This window comes from Daldinia caldariorum (assembly GCF_022478825.1).
Source record: "Daldinia caldariorum strain CBS 122874 unplaced genomic scaffold F4812scaffold_5, whole genome shotgun sequence".
NCBI classification, from domain to species: Eukaryota; Fungi; Ascomycota; class Sordariomycetes; order Xylariales; family Hypoxylaceae; genus Daldinia; species Daldinia caldariorum.
This window is the reverse complement of record NW_025953041.1, coordinates 122,937-140,548: the sequence shown is the minus strand read 5'-3', so window position 1 is coordinate 140,548 and position 17,612 is coordinate 122,937. Positions and strand designations below refer to the sequence as shown.

Sequence of the window (17,612 nt, the reverse complement as noted above, 5' to 3'; positions counted from 1 at the left end):
AAGCTTCTACTTGTCGAACACTCCACGAAAAATGCGGCAACGCATGTCAAGATCCAACTGATATATGGCTTACAGAGCATAGGGTTGGAAACGGGATGTATTTTATCATATACGAGCGAAGCGTTACAACGCAGATACCTAAGGAGGTAGATGTTATATAGTGCCTCTGTCTAATATATCCAGATATCGGGCACGGTAAAACCCAGCCACTTTACGAGAATATACACACCTATGCTCCGAATCCGAAAATTTCACACTTCTGAAAGTCAACAACAGGGTTTGCGAAACGAGTGTAGCTTGTATGTACATGATACCCAAGATACCGTGAAAATGCGATCAATAAAGGTAAGTAATATGTACATAAAGAAGGGATATATACAATACGAAGATTCATAGCTAAATATCGCTGCTATGAAGCTTTTCTTACATGGTGACAATAAATAACAGAAAGTCACTGCTCGCAGTTCCCACGAGCCTCATCATCTGCGGTATTCCTTTAAGAAGGGAATCCACCGACGGTGAGTTGCAGGACCTGGGGCTGCAATCCGGCGACAACACCAGCCTGGTTCTCGCCATCTGGGTTGACGTCGTCGTACGAGAAGGTGTAGCCCTTACCGTCGATCTCGTGCTTGTGGAGGATGCGGGAGTAGTGGTTCGTCGGGTCCACAGTGTAGTACATGTTGTTAGCGAGACCAGGCTGCAAGTTACCTCCATCGACCAGCAGAGTTGAACGGAAGAAGGCAGCACAGAGCCTAGGAACAACTGCCCTGTGGACGTCGTTATCGGCCGCTTCGATGGCAAAGGGACCCGAGTTGCAGCCCCAGATGTCGGCAATAGTGGGCCTCATGTATCCACGGTTGTCTCCAGCGCAAGTGATTTCCTCGCCGTTAACACGGCAAGCGACGTTCCCTGCGGCGGCTTGAGTGTTGATGGTAAGATCCTCGTTCGCATACTTCTGCCAAACCTGCTCGATGTAGTCGTTGTAGTAGGTCTCCTGGAAAAAGGGGTCGATGGACTGGTACAGGTTCGGCGCGAGGATACGTAGCGGCTTGCCGTTGGCATCGGTAACGCAAAGCTTGTCCCAACCCTGACCGTCAAGTGAGGCCTGGTCCCTCAATTCCTGGCAGATGGTCTCGAGAGAGTTTTGCTGAAGACCCTTCACCTCCTGACTCTGACCGCTAGCCAGAGTCAAAGTCATACCCATAACCAGACCGACGAAGTCGACGAACGAGATGTTGGCATAGATACCTCCCTCTTGGGTGTTGGTAAGTTCGACAAAGCCCCAGTTTACTCCCGCTGAAGGGTCTGAAGGGTTCGCGGCGGAAGGTTCGACAAGCTGAGATGTTCCATCTGCGGCGGCAACGGTGTAGAATTGGAGTACGCCTTCGGCGACCCAGATACGGCCAGAGCTGATATAGTCAGGTAGAGTAAATTCGGTAGTCTCGCCTTGTGGGCCCATGGGGAGAGCAATGTTGGCCTCAATAAGTACGGGTACGGCGCTGCCAGCAGCGTTTGGATGGTACCAAGTACCATCGCTTGAGAGCATAACAATAGCGCCGGAAGGGTCATTACCCGTCACGTAGACATTCAGTTGCCCTCCTCCAAAGTTGTTTACGAAAGAGATTTTGAGTGGGTTATATTCCTTTATGCCAAAAGTAGCAGTCTGGTTGCTCACGGTATGGTTAAGAGTATTCTCCTTGGTAATAACCAGATCCCCCTTATCTCCCGGAGTTACAACTATAGGTGTAGGTGCTGCGATAGTTGAAGCGAAGAAAGCGGTAGCAGAAGCTACAGCCAAGTTGAAAAAGGCACGCATGATGGATTGTACTCTGACGTCTGGCGGGAAACAGAGTTACTTTCGATAACGATCGGGATATAATAAGGAGTGTATGCGCATTAAAGTAATGAATGGACGCCTATTGCCTGCGGCTTCAGCGAAAAGAGAATGAACAGTTCCAAAAGAGAACCAAAAGATCCGTGTCATACACTTACGGGGTCATACTACGGAGGAGAGCATAACATGAGGAGCCGGGCCCGGGAAGAATTATATACGTAACGATACCCTAATTGTCAGTGGCGCTTTGCTTCTTAACTTACAAGAAACGTTACGATCCTTCTTGTTACTTAGTTACATCCAGCTTATACATATCACACGGACCAAGAAGTGCGCATAGCACCACGATGACCTTCCCTTTATGGTCAAATGAGAATCTATGAATGGCCCTGAAACTAGCCTCGTGGAGAGCAATGCTACAAGTAAGGCTTGGTGGCTTTTTTTGTGTATGCTGTAAGGTTTATCCATCTTGTGAACTAGACCAGGGCTTTATTTCCGAAGGATGTTTAGGGGCCAGGGGGAGAGTTCTGGAGGTTGCTCCAAAGTTGGAGAAAAGAAAGATGCCGGGAGCTAGGATCTGAACTTTTAGCCCGCAGAACCTCCGTAGAAGCGCCTCTCTCTAACACTTTTACCTTCCCTTAATTACCAAAAACCAATTTCCAAACCGGAAGCCAGCCAATGGAAAGTCTAGGTTGCCCACTCTGAGTATTTGCATGAACCAATTCGCTCTAACGCCTCCTACAGATATGAACCTCCTAATTGGGGGCATGTGATGTGGCGATGAGCCTTGCGATGAGTTCCAAAACGCTGAAATTCTATCATATTCGGCATTTTCTTAAACCTAAGCCTACTAAATCCTTTTACTAATCGTGGAATGAAATGTAAGAGTATTGTCTTATTCGGTAGTGTGAAGCCTTGGATGCGCCGCTATGGAAGCTTACCACAGGTACCTCAGGTGTACCTTAGGCATAGCATTGTACATATAAGGTAGACTATGGCATGCGCATACCTATTTCTTACCCCTATGGCATCCCAACTATTTTTTCAACTTTTTTTTTATAAATATCAGGGAGACAAACCATCTTACCAACATACATTACCCGAATTTGTAACCTACTAAAAAGAGCAGTCGCCCTAGCTTGCAACCATCGCGGTTTTCCCGTCTAAGCCAACAGACACCGAATAGCCTTTATCAATGCTGCTTGTCGGTATGTATTACATGCCCAACAAAGCTTGTGATCGTCAGTGAAGTAGGATCTCGAATACAAACAAAACAATTTTGGATGGGCGACCTACTATCTATAGCAAAGTCAATCCAACCATTACCATAGAAGTGAATGTATGTACTTCCCTTCGGAGCGAAACATGGATTATTACTTCGTAAGCTTTCGAAGCACATGGACATTGACCAGGCTGATATATGGCTAGGTACTCTGCTACGTAGCATAGGAAACTTCTGACTGCAGCCTCGGGAACAGCCCTCAGCAGTGCGACATCTGAAGGCCTCGGATCTTGGCCGCATATTTACTTCCCGAGTAGGTACCTGTTAGTCGGGATACGCACCAGATGTCTTATGTGCCGTTGCCATTAATTGCGCTGTCGATCATCTCTAGATGTCGATGCTATATCGACCTTTAACCAAGTCAGTTACTATTTTCTTTTCAAGCTGTCAAGTCACTTCGGGTTGTAATCGACATTATAGGCATACTTGCCCTGACAATGGGTGAAGAAAAGCTACCTGTATTTGTGTTCTCTCCGCTTTACTATATTTAGACACCGAGCCGTAACCATTCCCGGTACCCACAACACAAGAACATTATTCATAGGGGGCCGGCGTATAACAGGAACATATTAGCTTCAGTTCCAGGTTCACCCAGGTCTAAAATATTGTCAAGGTACCTGGATCTCTATGAGGGTGTGATTACGGAAGCTCATTCGCTAGTATAATGTCACGGCTAAGCGTGAAACCCAAGAAAAAAAAAGAAGAAAAAAAAAACTCCTTCATAATATGGTTCATGTAAGTCGGTATCTCTCGAGACCTTGTAGGGAATGAGCAGGATGGTTGAAGCCACAGCACGTGAGATAATGATCGCCAACAACCATCAGTGTTCGGGAAGGAGGGGACATATAAATAAATGCCAATTCGTTTCTACTTGTTTGACCAGTCGTGTTATTTCTCCCACCAGCCCCATCCGCAATGCTACCTTGTTCCTGCAGGTGCCGGCTTTTGACCTACCAGATCGAGCCTACACATCAATTCCAAATCTAGCACGTCCGAACATAAATGAAACAAGCCTTAATTAAGCCCGGCCAGGCAAACAACTTTTGGAAACTATAATGTGACTACCAACCGCCCCTATATGTGCACAACATGACCGAGGCCTGTTGTATTCTTGCGATCGATCGTCAACTGTAAATCCGGGGCATTGTTGTCGCAAGGGTTAGAAAACATGGACCGGGGTACGGAGCTAAGTCTGTCGGCGGGAGGCACGGCGCCAATCATTGATCTACTCACAGGGCTCAACTTTAATCTTGAAACGAGTTTGTTTCAACGGGGGTAACACTATTCTCGGCCAGAGACGCAGTTCCGCCGGGGGCTTCAGCTCTCCTATACAGATATATCTGAGTTTATTCAGCGCCGCACAAGAGCCTGCTCGACAAAAGACCACCGCCGGCAGTTCAACTACGTCATCTTGATTGAGCTGCATTAGGCACGCGAAAGGATTCAAGGAGACTACCAAGAACTCGGGTCGTTTATTTATTTGACTCTGATATCTGATATTCATTGAATATAGCATTATACGGAACGTAGTAGCTATAGAGTTGACGATTGAATTTCCACAATGTTTACCTAACCTACCTGATTTAGAGGTACCTACCTACCTCTAGATATCACGACGTACTGCCCTATTACCTAGAGGTCTTCGCCTACCTATCCACTATAAAGGCTAAGCATTTATTTTTAAAGTCAGAAATCTTTTTAATCCTTCTCCACTGCGCAGGGCTAAGGCTGAAGGAGGTAGTCTAAATGAAACTAGAAGGATCCTTCATTTTTGCTCAGAAGGTGACGCAAGGCTAATTTTTTTGTCATTGCAAACTAACTTATCTAGTACGTGCCGCAACGTGGCAAGCGATAAACAATTTGCAGTAACTACTTTTGTTCGGATCCCTTGGCAAGACAACCTAGAAAAGAAGTATGGAATTTTCTGACTATCGTGGGGTTCGCTTGATTGGGACCTTTGACTTTGCCGTAATTCTCAACTATTAATATCTTTTCGAATTCGATATAGAAGAATTTCGTCAGAAGCGATGCAACTATAGCCAGGCATCAGGAATCGTTTGGCAGTCTTGGTATGAAATCGGACACGGATCAGCGTGTACACAGATTGGTCGCATTAGAAGTTTTATATTGCAAACTGTGGAACCAGTCGTTCGGGTCCGCCTTCAATACGGATGAACACAAAAACAGGCAATTGAGGTACCTGGTATACTTACCATTTTAGAGATCATTATAACCGCAAGATAGATAGCCAAGCGCTATATTATGACCCAGTTATTGAAGTTGCTTCCGACTCCAGACGAAGGGCAGCCGCTCAGGTGCAAGGTAATCCACAATAGTTATATAGGACTAAGGTAATCGAACGCTCCCTTACGAGAAGCCCCAGGTTAGCTGTCAAAAAACAACAGCGGTTTAAAGGGGCCGGAATCCCTCTAGTCAAGAGTCTCATCCATAGCATGACGAGTTTCCTTCGAGATCTACCTTCGCGCGGCTAAATTTGCAATCAAAAGGGGAAAACATATATATAACCTCTTGCATCGAGGCTGGTGAAGTTAGAGTCAAGCATATTATCAAATACATATTTCCCTTCTGTAAGGACCCCCTAAAGGGGATGCATTAGTCTTGTTGGTTTAAGAGGCCAGGAATGTCGATATTTTATAATGAATTACATCAAACTTCATAAGTTATCTGTAGAAACCAACTCAGAGTTCCCAAAATAGGGGCAAGGGATGCCCTTCTTATGGATTAGGAATTAATCATGATACCTAACAAATATATTAAGTGAGTATCGCTTATATTTTTAGTAATTGTCAGTATCCCTTGTAAATGCTCCATACTATCACGAAAAAAAGCCCTATTGTCAAAATATCTCGAAGATGAAACCAAAGCACTGGCTTATTTACATTAGATGTTCTAACTTGTCATTGACCTTCGGACCTCGCATTTTATATGGGATTGGGATAACGTATAATGGTACGAGGGTTAAGAGATCACGCTTTACAGTTGTATACGACGATGCTTCCATAGTCTCGAAGCTCATAAATTACCCAATCATATAAGTATTCATAAGCAGTATGTGTAATTTGCCCCCTTTCTGTTTGCGCTGTGTCTAGTAACTATCCGCAGTTGCATTCAAACTTTTCCACCGCAATATCTCATTGCTTGGCTTGGTCCCGGCTACGTGTAATGGGCTTCTCGAGCTGATGTTGCTTTTTATTTGTTTCTGAGTTGCCATTGGCCTTGGACGTTGGTTTGGACTTCCCTTTAGTGTTGTCAGTCTTGCCATCCACACCTTTGTCGTTCTTCTTTCCGTCTTTTGAATAGTCGGTAAGCTATTGTTCATAAATCTAGATCTACTTCGCCATCTGCAGTTTCTACATCTCCTGTTTCATCCTCATCTTCTTCGCTTATGTCTTCATCAGTCTCGTTTGTGTTTTTGTCGTCATCCTCGTCTTGTTCAGATATCTCTTCTTCCTCTTCTTCTTCCTCTTCTTCTTCCTCTTCTTCTTGTTCCCTCTTTTGCTTCTTGTTAGCCTCCTTGCCACCTTTCTTCACCTCCTTACCCCTTTCATTTTTTGTATGAGGCTCTTCGTCAACCCCATCAGAGATAACATCGATATCTTCATCCTCATCTTTCTCATCCGTATCGTTTCCGGGGTCTTGATCATCGGCCTTGCGTTTCGTACTGCCTCGGTGACCTTTATGCTTTTCTTCGACAGTCAATTCCGACGCTCTTTTGACGACATCATTACCTGACCGCTCAATGCGGACGGCAGGGTTATTTGTATCGGCGTTTCTTTTGACTGTGTTCCCGCGCTGTGTCTTGATCTCAATCGCTCCTTTCTCCTTCGTTTCTGCCACTGTGCCCCCAGGGGCACCACCGCCCCAATTCCAAGAGACTAGCAAAAACAATACAATTAGTGAACTAGCACCAGAAAGTGCTGGGTTTAGTATACTTTTGTCTCCCTCCTCTGGCTTCTGGACTGCGGTCATGATGTTACCTAGGTGAAAGCGCGGCCTGAATAATTTAGATAGTAAAACATGAGACGGATTACTTTTAAGAATTCTAAAGAGTGGGAGGGATCAGTCCTCTTAATAAAACTATAACCTGCTGTCATTATAACTGCTTCGTTGCGTCATGTCGATGATTCATCATCTGTTTTTAGTGCCAGATTCCTGTATTGGGATCAGGCATGGCAACCTAAAGGGATAGAATGCTGGCAACGCGCCACCTACGCGCCCAGACTGGCTCGGTATTAGAGCACAATGCCATTGTAGGGATATAGCAGCTCTTGGCTAAAAAGCTGATTGCGATAATAATGTCTTAAACTTAGGTCTAGTCTTATTTCGTATTGTAATTGTCTCAAGGGGAGATATGCCTGGTATTATTGTAGAAATACACACCGATGCAGACATGGTGCTAATAATTGTAGCACAGAATGCTACATACCTAGAGGTAGTATATATGAAACAAGAACCCTACCTAGGTACCTAACCTAGTTTGATGCCATTGATTTATCGCCCTTTGAAGACGGGCTTTCTCTTATGCTTAAACGCTTCTAATGCCTCGTCTCGGTCCTCGGTTTTCATCACGCGCTCGTACATGGTATTCTCTACTTCCTCCGTAGCCCAGCCGACGGCCTGCAGGGCAGATCTAACGGCAATCGGGCCGCCCTCGCAGATCTCGATTGCTAACCTCACTGCCTCCGAGAGAACCGCATTCCGTGCTCTAGCTGGTAGTCCGTCTTCCGCTCCATTATTCGTCTGCTCGACACCGTCCCGCTCGTCTTCGGGTAGCACCTCAACCAACCGATCGGCAATTCCTAAGAAGTACGCCTCGGGGGCGGAAACGCGCCGTCCCGTGAGAATTATATCTCTGGCGCGCGAGAGTCCAATCAACGCGGGCAATCGGTAGGTACCACCGGCGCCAGGAATTATGCCTAATCGCGTCTCGGGAAGACCTACTGTCGCAGTCGAGGCCAATACTCGGAAATGTGTGCAAAGGGCGAGCTCAAGGCCGCCGCCTAACGCGATGGAAGAGATAGCCGAAATCGTAGGGATCGGGAGGGACGCGAGGGACGAAAAAGTGCCGCGGAGATCTGCTAGAAATTGCGCTGTCCTAAAGCGGATTAAACCTCAGCCGTTAGCTCAAATGTAAAATATTTAGGAATAACAGTGATTTTATATCATATTATACTGACTCATCTTGCGTGAAGCCGCGTCGCTCCTTGAGATCTGCGCCCGCGCAGAAACTCGCATCGATAGCGCTAGCCAAAACCAAAGCTCTAGTAGGCCCTTTTAGATCTATACCAGCAGCTCCACCGAATCGCGGGGGAGGAGGCAATTCTTGGCCTTCTATGGTATATTGCGACTGGACATCGGCGACTTCAGCTCTTAAGGCGGCCAGGAGCGCTTTTGATATAGCATTACGCGCAGATGGTCTATTCAATTCGAGAATACGGATATGACCAGAATTGGGAGCTTTGAGGTTGGTAACGCGAATGAGAGGGCCGGCGTCAGTGGAGTAAAGACGAAGGAGACGGACGGCCGAAGGTGCCAATCGAGTGTGCAGTCGTGGTCGCATGGCGCTGTACAATTTTTTATTCGTAAATGAAGCGCCGCAATAATTGATAACAGGTTTGGTAGATGTATATCAGGTAGGTTAGGTTATGTTAAGTACCTTCAAAGGAGTGAACAAGAGCTTTCGATGTTAGAGCCGACGCTATCTCGGCTCGATAAATGGGGTTTACAGCGGCTATCAGCGGGTACTCTGAGAGGCCAGAGGTACATCGGAGGTATGCAAAGCATTTATCCATTTTGACTTATACCAGGTACCGAATAAACTTGGCAGTCTCGGAGGTCCGTCCAATCAATTAGCTAAAAAAGGGGTTATTTGCCGGAGTTAATCGGAAGGAAAGTGGGATGATATCATCAAGAACCATCTCCACTTCATGCCGGCCCGGAACTTAAACAAACGCCTCAGGAAGTAGCTACCTACCTTGCCTCCTGTTTTAAGAAGTCATTTACTCTTTTAGTTACTTCGCTCCGATCTCCGAAACCCCTTACTCCTAGTCCCGTGGGTATTCGCCTTTGAAAATGGCCAGCGAATCGGCACCAGCATCCCTTCCTCCGGAGGCTATCGAATTTGCAGGTCGCATGTATAATGCCGCACGAACAGGAGAGATTGATATATTCCAGCAAGCATTACCAGCCGGTTTGCCTCCTAATATGACTAACGAAAAAGGGGACTCACTTGTATGAAACAATTAACTGGCAACTTCTCTTTAATAAGACCTCCGATAAGTTGACATATAATACTGATAATAATTCGCCTACTTCTAGCTCATGCTGGCGGCTTATCATGGACACGCCGATCTTGTCAAGCTGCTTATTCAACATGGGGCCGACACGAACCGTATCAACGATAGGGGTCAAAGTCCCTTAGCCGGTGCCATCTTCAAGAAAGAGGATAGCGTAATTGAGGTCTGCCATTCATATCCAGTAAACCGTCCGAAAGCCTATATGATCTAACTTGCTGATTATGTAGGCACTATTAGAAGGGGGCGCCGATCCGGAGCATGGCTCGCCTTCTGCACTTGTCTGCCTAGCCATGTTCCAACAAGAGGATAAATGGGGTGATAAGTTCAAATCGGCTCCGGGGAGAGGGAAAGCTACAAAACCCACATCTGAATAGACTTCATACGGTCCCCTTAATCACAATTACCCCATACAGTTACTTGACGTAGAGTTAAGAGAAGCTACTCGGGTCTCGGGAGCATCAACGAACAACTTAGACCCTCATTCAAACCTCCGTGAGGCATCATACGGAGACGGACTCGGTGATCAACTGCAGACTGTGAAAGTAGGTACAGATCAATGTAAACGCTGTCAAGTTTCTGATGACGGTCTCCTTATGGCAATATTGTTTAGATACCGACACCTCTTGCTCCATATGAGAGTTGTATGAAGGTATACTATTACTCCGATCCAACTCCTGTGCCACATCTACTCTGTCTATCGTTATATAGCTTAACCCTGATCCCGCGTCCAATTGTCTAGACAATCGAGAGGGAAACCTCGAGAAGCTTGATACTAACAGCTGAAAAGCGATCGCTAATGTGTCCGGTTATCTATCAACTGGGCTAATACTCTACCCGAGTCGGTTTGTTCGCCGAGACTGACGTTCCCAGCGGCAGTACTCAAACTACCAATTTTATCATCAATACCAGCGACTTAATAATTATAATTATAAACCAATCATTGAGCCCTGCGCTGACAATCGCCGCAAATATTTGGGTATTAACGACGTTTCAATATGGGCTAATAGCCGTAACTCTCCTACTAGCTAGTGCTGGCTACCTACTTATATGACAATTTCAATCTTGGTAGAACTGTTAGAGCACGGAGTTCCACGATAGTTTATAGAACAATTTACCTCGCTCCCATAGGAAATTATCGTATTCATGAAGAAGCTAACATAGCGCGAAGATTGTTTAAAGGGATTAGAAGCTCGAGCGGTATAGATTTAGCTCAGCGTCCAAGGTGTAACGCTTTTCAACCAAGTTCTCCGCGTTAAGTCGCAGCGCTGCTCGGAGCCAGATACCCCTATCTCCGCCAAGCGTGGTACGCCCTGTCGACCTACCTAATCTAGCAGGTGGCCGTGATAAGGGTCAATGCACACTAACTAATTCCAGCAAACATCTTTAGCATTCGACCACAGTAACGGAGCAAGACTGGATTGCTGGTCGAATCACCAGAGTTGACCTAGGTGATATGAGGTTCCATCAACATGCCAAGCTATTTACAATCAACAGATACGATCCACGGGAATGTGCCGTGTGTCGTGCTCACGGGCGGTCGTACTAATGCACTCTGATGCCCCCAAAATTAGACGCCTTTCTTTTACTTCATTCCCTCACGCACTTCGCGATTGAGGGCGTGAAGATATCTGGCTGAATCTAGTTCAGCGCCGTATAGATAATGCAGCTTAGGGGCGATGGCAATAGCCACCAAGCGGTCGCAATGGCCGTCTTGGTCGGCGCAATACTATCGGGTCAAACCTGGGCTGCGCCGTCCGTACCGCAGAGCGATCCGTTCAAGGTGCTGGATCCGCAGAATTGGGTAAATCCCGACAACATGACGTGGACAGACTACAAAACACCTCCGGGGACGTCTTGGTCCGATCCGAGCCGCAAGGGCTCCGTTCGGAATTTCAACATCGCCCTCGTGGCTGTTGACTACCCGGACAAGCCCTTCGTCATTACGCAGGCGCCAAACTCGACTGTTTTCGGCAACCCGCAGCCGATTGTAGCTCGTCTCAACCGCACGGAGGTCCCGGGGTTTTATCGCGATTTTCTAAACAAGCCTAGCGACCTCAATCACAATCACACTCTGCATGAGTACTGGATGGAGGATTCAGGCGGGCGATTTGGAGTAGATTTGACAGCTTTTGGTGCTTACAGGCTGCCCAGTCGTTCATATCAGTACGGCATTGATGATGAGCGGGGCGGATTCAACCAGGGCGCTTGCCCGTCGGAAGGGCCATGTTCTGTTGACCTACGGACCGATGCTCTGGGGGCCTGGCGGGCCGACGTGGGCAACGATACCGCCGATTCCTTTGAGTTGGTATTCATCCTCTCGGCTGGTCAGGACGAGTCTTCTACCTGGCAAGAATTTGGCGAGATGAAATTTCTAAGGCCAGAGGATGTACCCGAGGAGTTCGGACCTCCGAATGATGACAGCCTCCCTAACTACGCCCAAACGAGATACGTAAATTGGACATCCTGGCAGGCTGCGAGCGCCATCTGGCCGAATGCGGGCGGTGGCTCGTCTACGCAGGCAGAAAGCTCGGGCATGTCTACTTACGCTCACGAATTAACCCACTTGTTAGGAATAGGGGATAACTACAACAACCCGTACAGTGACCCGCCGCGTCGCGCTTATACGGGCCCTTGGTCGATGCTGTCTCGCGGTAGTTTTAATGGCCCAAGTGGTCCGCACACACGATGGCAGATCCCAGCAACCCTTGGTGGGAGTTTAGGTTCCCTCCACACTGTTTCGGATAAGCTGCGCATTAACCTAGCGGACAACTCGAGCGTGCTTATAGTCTCTCGTGAGGCTTTATCCAGCTCCGGCCCCGTAGTCGCTGAGATTACCGCGCGATGCATCAACCCAGGAGAAGGGGGACTATTAGGGTTACATGTCATTCTTGGCAAGGATCTTTCTCCGTTCTGCAATGTCAGCACCGACGCGCTCTGCGATGGCGGTGGTTACAATAATTACGACATCGAAGTTATCGACCGAATGGGTGCTGACTCCTTTACCCCTGACTCGGGAGTTATGATCAGCAAGACGAAGGATGTTGACAATGCACCTTTCCAGTGGACGATCGATGCCAACCCGCAGGACATCGATGTCGTTGACTTCTACCGACCCGACGGCACGCCTTCTAAGCTGACCATCGGTGATTACCGCCAACTAGCCGACGCGCTCTTCCATGCAGGTACGCGATCAGGCAGCCAATACGAATACACCGACGAAGCGAATCGGCTGCATTTCTACATCCTTGACATCCGTCGGGATGATGTTGGCATCCTGTATTACACCGTCGGTGTGCGGTCGCTTGACGGTAGCGGGTCTAACACTTACGGTGCTGCCCTGAGCAAAGGTAAAGTTGCGGAAGGGCTAAGAGCAAGGGCTAGCAGCGGCAAGGGCGTAACATGCGCGTTCCACCTAACTAATTCTGGTACGCGCGTTGATGGTAACGCAGTGCATCCGCAAGACCTATCTGCATACCTAACCTCGGATATCTACCGACTTACCGCAGAGGTAGACGGTGACGGATGGCGCATTGAAGTACCAAACGCGCTTGCTACCGTCGAGTTTGGTTCTTCCAAGACAGTCAGTGTAGCCGTTGGTGCAGCAGCAAAGGCTGCGGGTAAAGCAGTTGTTAAATTAACAGCTACTTCTGAATCTGATCCGACAATCTCTATCACCAAAGAGTGCAAGGTCAAGAAGTAAGAGATGCAATAACATAAGATATATATAATACAAATAAACGATACTTGAAATTGAGATGGACATGAATAGCATTAATCGACTATCTCTCTTTAGATGCGTTGGTGGACTCGCTCGTCTAACCTTCAGAGTAGTATTACCTCCTATTCAGTTTCCCTATTATCATCGCTGGGTAAGCACATTATCTCCAACCTAAAAACGTCAACATTCGACATCTCAGCATCTCAGCATCATGGCATAGATCGCTTATCCTTACTGAAATCATTATGCTGTAGGTAACTAGAGTTCCTGGGACCTTAGCCATCGACGTCGCCTTGACGTCATAGATGTATACTTGGCAAACCAGATAGATTCATGACATTGTCAAATAGAGAGTTATGCTACTAGATAATTCGCATGATTCGGCGCATATTGAAGCGCTTTCCATCTTCTCCAATCATCTCATCGCATATTGAAAAAAAATGTTTGGTTCCAGTAACTCATTCGACCCCAACACCGACGTCCCGGACCTGAGCGGAAAGGTCTTCGTAGTAACGGGCGGCAGCGCCGGCATCGGATACGGAATCTCAGCCCATATCCTCCAGCACGGTCCCGAAAAGCTATATCTTCTCGGTAAAAAAGAGGAACATCTAGACGAGGCTAAGGAGAATCTCAAAAAGTACGGTGACGTCTCGCGTGTCGAGTTCATCAAGTGCGAGCTTGAGGATCTTAAGCAAACGGACGAAGTTTCGCAAGAATTGGCATCTAAACTCGAACACCTCGACGCCCTCGTTCTCAATGCCGGAATCGGCGTAGGGAAATACAATGAAACCAAAGACGGCCTGGACAGCCACATGCAAGTCAACGTGATTGCGCAGCATCACCTCGCGCGGATTTTGCTTCCGAGGCTGATTGCAACACGCAACAGCCGCCTATGCTTCCAATCTTCTGAAATGCATCGCTTGAGCGATAGCAATGTCATGTTTAAAGACGTCGCGGAGATCAACCAGGATATCGGACCTAACCAGCTATACTGCCGCAGCAAGCTTGCACAAATACTGCTCTGCAAGGCGTTTTATCGACGCAAGCAGCATGGCGAGTTAGGACTTGTGCCCGGAATGGGACCATGGATCAACGCTACGCACCCTGGAGGAGTGAATACAGACCAGCCAGATCAGGCTGTAGACGCATATGGAACCATACGCAGTATGATTATTCAGGCCGTAAGGCCGTTCATGAAGGAACCGGTCGACCAAGGTTGCCGACCCATATTATTCGCTGCGACGAGCGATGCAATCGTGGATGAGAAAATTGATGGCCATTATATCATACCAGACAGGAAGGTTTCGGATGTTAGTAGTCAGGCTAAGGACGAGGGGCTTCAGGAGAGGTGCTGGAGTTTAGTGGAGGGGATTTTGAAGGATAAATTGGAAAATCTGCCTTATAGCACGAACTAAGAAGGAGCTACATTCGTTAAGTTATTGCTTAACTTTTTTATTGTATTGAAAGCGCTTCGCGAGCTATTCCACAGTGATGAAATATAAGAAATTACATGGTAGCTGGTATTTCAGATCTGACGTGGTCAGCGAGCGATGATATTATTACATGGACTTAACCTAAACCAACATGATAAAAATGGAGGAATAAGACAATACATGTAAATGTATAAACCTGGTAGATTGAAGTCGCTGAACCTTCACCTCACACGTTATACACAGGCATAGAGGGTGCATATCCCACTAAACGATCTGTAGGTTGGCTCGGTTGGAACTTCTTCTCCTTATACCACTCTTGAGCGGTCTGCGATAGCTCCACAACTTCCTTAAATTCGAAATCCTTCTTAGGGAGCATTGCGTAAACACCTTCTGACCACTCGGGCGCTACGTTGTAGATTTGAGCCAAGTACTTTTTCTGAGGATAGAGTCAGTTATTGCTAGCAAAACCTTGGTTCATCCAACGTTCAAAACTCACCTGTATCAACGGGTACTTGACCTGCTTCAGATTCTGAGCTGTATTGTAACAGGTATGCTTCCGCTCCTCCTCGGTCATCACCCGCCTCCAAAGCTCAGTTGCTTGCGCATAGTCGTTCTTTTTACCTTCGTGCCACTATGGAAGCCAAAATTAGCAAGATTCTCCATTACTACCAAAACTCTAAAAGTTCACTTACGTAGTGACTCTTGCGGCTGCAAATGTTATCCGAGACTTGGAAAGCCGGCTCGGCAGCGTCCGGACGGAACTTGTGCACGAAACTGTTGGGCACGTACTGAGGATTTCCCCCGTGATTGGCATCAACGCGCATCGGCCCATCAAAATTAACAGATGAGTAGGACTGGGCCATAAACGGGCAATTGACAGGGATCTGGTGTAAGTTCACACCAATGCGGTGGTACTGCGCGTCTCTGTAGAAGAACATGCGGAACTGGAGCAGTGGATCAGGGGAGTCGCCGATTCCGGGTACCATGCTTCCCGGCGAAAAGGCCGCTTGCTCCACGTCTCGATGGAAGTTCTCCGGGTTTTTGTTCAGAACAAGACGACCGAATTCTTCCATCGGAAATTTATCGCGCGGCCAGACTTTGGTCACGTCGAACGGATCAAAACCTAGTTTATCTGGGTCCGCGTCTTCCGGCTTCATGATCTGGACCTTGGCAGTCCATTCGACCTGCTCGCCGTGCTCAATAGTCTCCCAGAGGTCGCGCTTCGAGTAATCTGGATCCTCGCCCATCTTTCTCAGGGCCTCATCGTAGGTAAACTGCTTCCGCCCATGCTTGGCGATAAAGTGATATTTAATATACACAAATTGACCGTTGTCGTTGATCCACTTGAAAGTATGACACCCGTAGCCGTGGTTAAATCTCCATCCGACGGGAGTCCCGTAGTCACTGAAGAACATCAGGCCAGCATGGTTTGACTCCGGTGTGTTAGCAAGAAGATCAAAAGTGGCATCCTGGTCGAGAAGGAAGTTCTTGGGATCGCGATACTGCGAACGGATCACGTCTGGCCCTTGGATGGGATCGCGGCAGAAGAAGATAGGCCAGTTGAGTCCCACGATATCATAATTACCCTCTTTAGTGTAGAACTTAATCGCGAAACCTCGCGGGTTTCGCGCTTCGTCAGGGAACTCTCGGCCCAGTGTGACTGTAGAGAAGCGGATGAAAATGGGAGTCTTCTCGCCAGGCTTCTGAAGGAAATTGGCTTTCTACCCCATTGTCAGTCTTATCATATCCACTAACGTTCTATGAACTGGTTATTCTTTTGACTACCTACCGTCAAGTTGGATACGTTCTTGGTACACTCGAAATACCCAAATGCGCCACTTCCGCAAGGATGTACCATACCTAGTATTATGTCAGTGCTACTCTGCGTATTTCTTCTTTAAATGTCGGGAACTTACGCTCCAAATTCTTCGAACGATTGAAGGTTTGCTGCTTCCTATAAACAAGATTAGAAATCCGTACTCGCTAATCTTCCTAGGCACACTTACTGAAAAAGAAACACGTCGCTAGCTACGGGAATACCGCCAATTGTCTTGCTATGGCATCTAAGATAGAAGTTAACCTCATGTAGCACCTACTAGGAATTGATACATACGCGTCTGGAAATGGAAGCGCCTCGTTGTTAGTGAAATAAGGGGCATCATCGGTACGGATTCCGCCTGCAACACAACCCGATATTTTAGCTGCGATATCCGCGGGGCTTTCGTTGGCGCTCATCATATGTGTAACGCGGTTGCCACGGGATTCACCAGCGGTGGAACTCTGAATGCCCGTCTTAATAGCTTCCAATGGGTGCTGGGTGATACTCCACTGATTGCTATTCGCCTCACCGGCGAGGGCGCTTGAAGCCATTCTGGATGATAAATACCTAAATTATGCGATCCTAAGCAAATAGGGTAGTGGCTACAAGATGTCCTGAAAAACTTTCGATGGACTGAACCGCGAATAATATTTCGCTTTATAGCCGAGAATCGCTATCATTGTTACTGAACCCTCATCTACTAAATGCCTTAACTTTGCTATTTGTCTTGATGCAAACCTGACGATATTTTCGCGTTGCGTAGCATACGGTCCGGCTCAAAGTTGAAAGCCGCAGCTCATTCACCAATGCGAATCAACCGCTTGTCACCGTGTACGACCCCAGGTTCAAGATACTCTGACAGCTCCGAGGTGAGAACCCAATCATGGAACACATAACAATGCCGACAGATTAAAACTTCAGCTCGGCATCTCAAATCTAACAATAATTATGACGAGTTTAGGAAGATAACCTCCGTGAACCCCGTCCTACATATCGTGACAGTAGAGTTGGAGTTCGTAGCACCAATAGCGTACCACCATGTGCGAGTCTCTTATGTCATTACACTTCATGAAAGTCATGATGCACTGATATATTGCACCATGCAGCGAGGGGAACACCGCAGCAGTAGTGTTCAATGTCTAATACGGAGATTTTCTTTGTGTTGATATCACTTACGAAAAAGATCGGCGCACTCAATCTAAGATGAAT

General features: G+C 47.2%; 7 protein-coding genes across 7 annotated transcripts; 3 read left to right on the top strand and 4 right to left on the bottom strand.

The window, feature by feature from the left end:
• Window positions 1-2: 2 nt before the first annotated feature.
• Window positions 3-2,343, bottom strand: F4812DRAFT_422052 (glycoside hydrolase family 64 protein). Its single transcript, XM_047933615.1, has one exon. It carries the CDS (start codon window positions 1,814-1,816, stop codon window positions 497-499), a length of 1,320 nt encoding a protein of 439 aa, XP_047791420.1. The 5' UTR covers window positions 1,817-2,343; the 3' UTR covers window positions 3-496.
• A 3,969-nt stretch (window positions 2,344-6,312) lies between these two features.
• Window positions 6,313-7,367, bottom strand: F4812DRAFT_319481 (uncharacterized protein). The gene has a single exon (XM_047931427.1). It carries the CDS (start codon window positions 7,104-7,106, stop codon window positions 6,453-6,455), a length of 654 nt encoding a protein of 217 aa, XP_047791419.1. The 5' UTR covers window positions 7,107-7,367; the 3' UTR covers window positions 6,313-6,452.
• On the bottom strand, window positions 7,368-8,850 carry F4812DRAFT_319480 (ClpP/crotonase). Its single transcript, XM_047931426.1, has 2 exons — window positions 8,315-8,850; window positions 7,368-8,232 (listed from the first exon to the last, which is right to left on the bottom strand). Exons 1-2 carry the CDS (start codon window positions 8,695-8,697, stop codon window positions 7,629-7,631), a joined length of 987 nt encoding a protein of 328 aa, XP_047791418.1. The 5' UTR covers window positions 8,698-8,850; the 3' UTR covers window positions 7,368-7,628.
• A 190-nt stretch (window positions 8,851-9,040) lies between these two features.
• On the top strand, window positions 9,041-10,314 carry F4812DRAFT_319488 (ankyrin). Its single transcript, XM_047931428.1, has 5 exons — window positions 9,041-9,368; window positions 9,456-9,596; window positions 9,661-9,975; window positions 10,044-10,082; window positions 10,221-10,314. Exons 1-3 carry the CDS (start codon window positions 9,210-9,212, stop codon window positions 9,805-9,807), a joined length of 447 nt encoding a protein of 148 aa, XP_047791417.1. The 5' UTR covers window positions 9,041-9,209; the 3' UTR covers window positions 9,808-9,975; window positions 10,044-10,082; window positions 10,221-10,314.
• Window positions 10,315-10,809: 495 nt separating this feature from the next.
• Window positions 10,810-13,209, top strand: F4812DRAFT_422043 (M6 metalloprotease). Its single transcript, XM_047933614.1, has one exon. It carries the CDS (start codon window positions 11,094-11,096, stop codon window positions 13,131-13,133), a length of 2,040 nt encoding a protein of 679 aa, XP_047791416.1. The 5' UTR covers window positions 10,810-11,093; the 3' UTR covers window positions 13,134-13,209.
• Window positions 13,210-13,213: 4 nt separating this feature from the next.
• F4812DRAFT_319457 (NAD(P)-binding protein) lies at window positions 13,214-14,688 on the top strand. Its single transcript, XM_047931425.1, has one exon. It carries the CDS (start codon window positions 13,592-13,594, stop codon window positions 14,564-14,566), a length of 975 nt encoding a protein of 324 aa, XP_047791415.1. The 5' UTR covers window positions 13,214-13,591; the 3' UTR covers window positions 14,567-14,688.
• F4812DRAFT_319456 (heme-dependent catalase) lies at window positions 14,689-17,076 on the bottom strand. The gene is made up of 7 exons (XM_047931424.1): window positions 16,698-17,076; window positions 16,591-16,647; window positions 16,501-16,538; window positions 16,374-16,444; window positions 15,277-16,305; window positions 15,081-15,215; window positions 14,689-15,020 (listed from the first exon to the last, which is right to left on the bottom strand). Exons 1-7 carry the CDS (start codon window positions 16,952-16,954, stop codon window positions 14,811-14,813), a joined length of 1,797 nt encoding a protein of 598 aa, XP_047791414.1. The 5' UTR covers window positions 16,955-17,076; the 3' UTR covers window positions 14,689-14,810.
• Window positions 17,077-17,612: the final 536 nt, after the last annotated feature.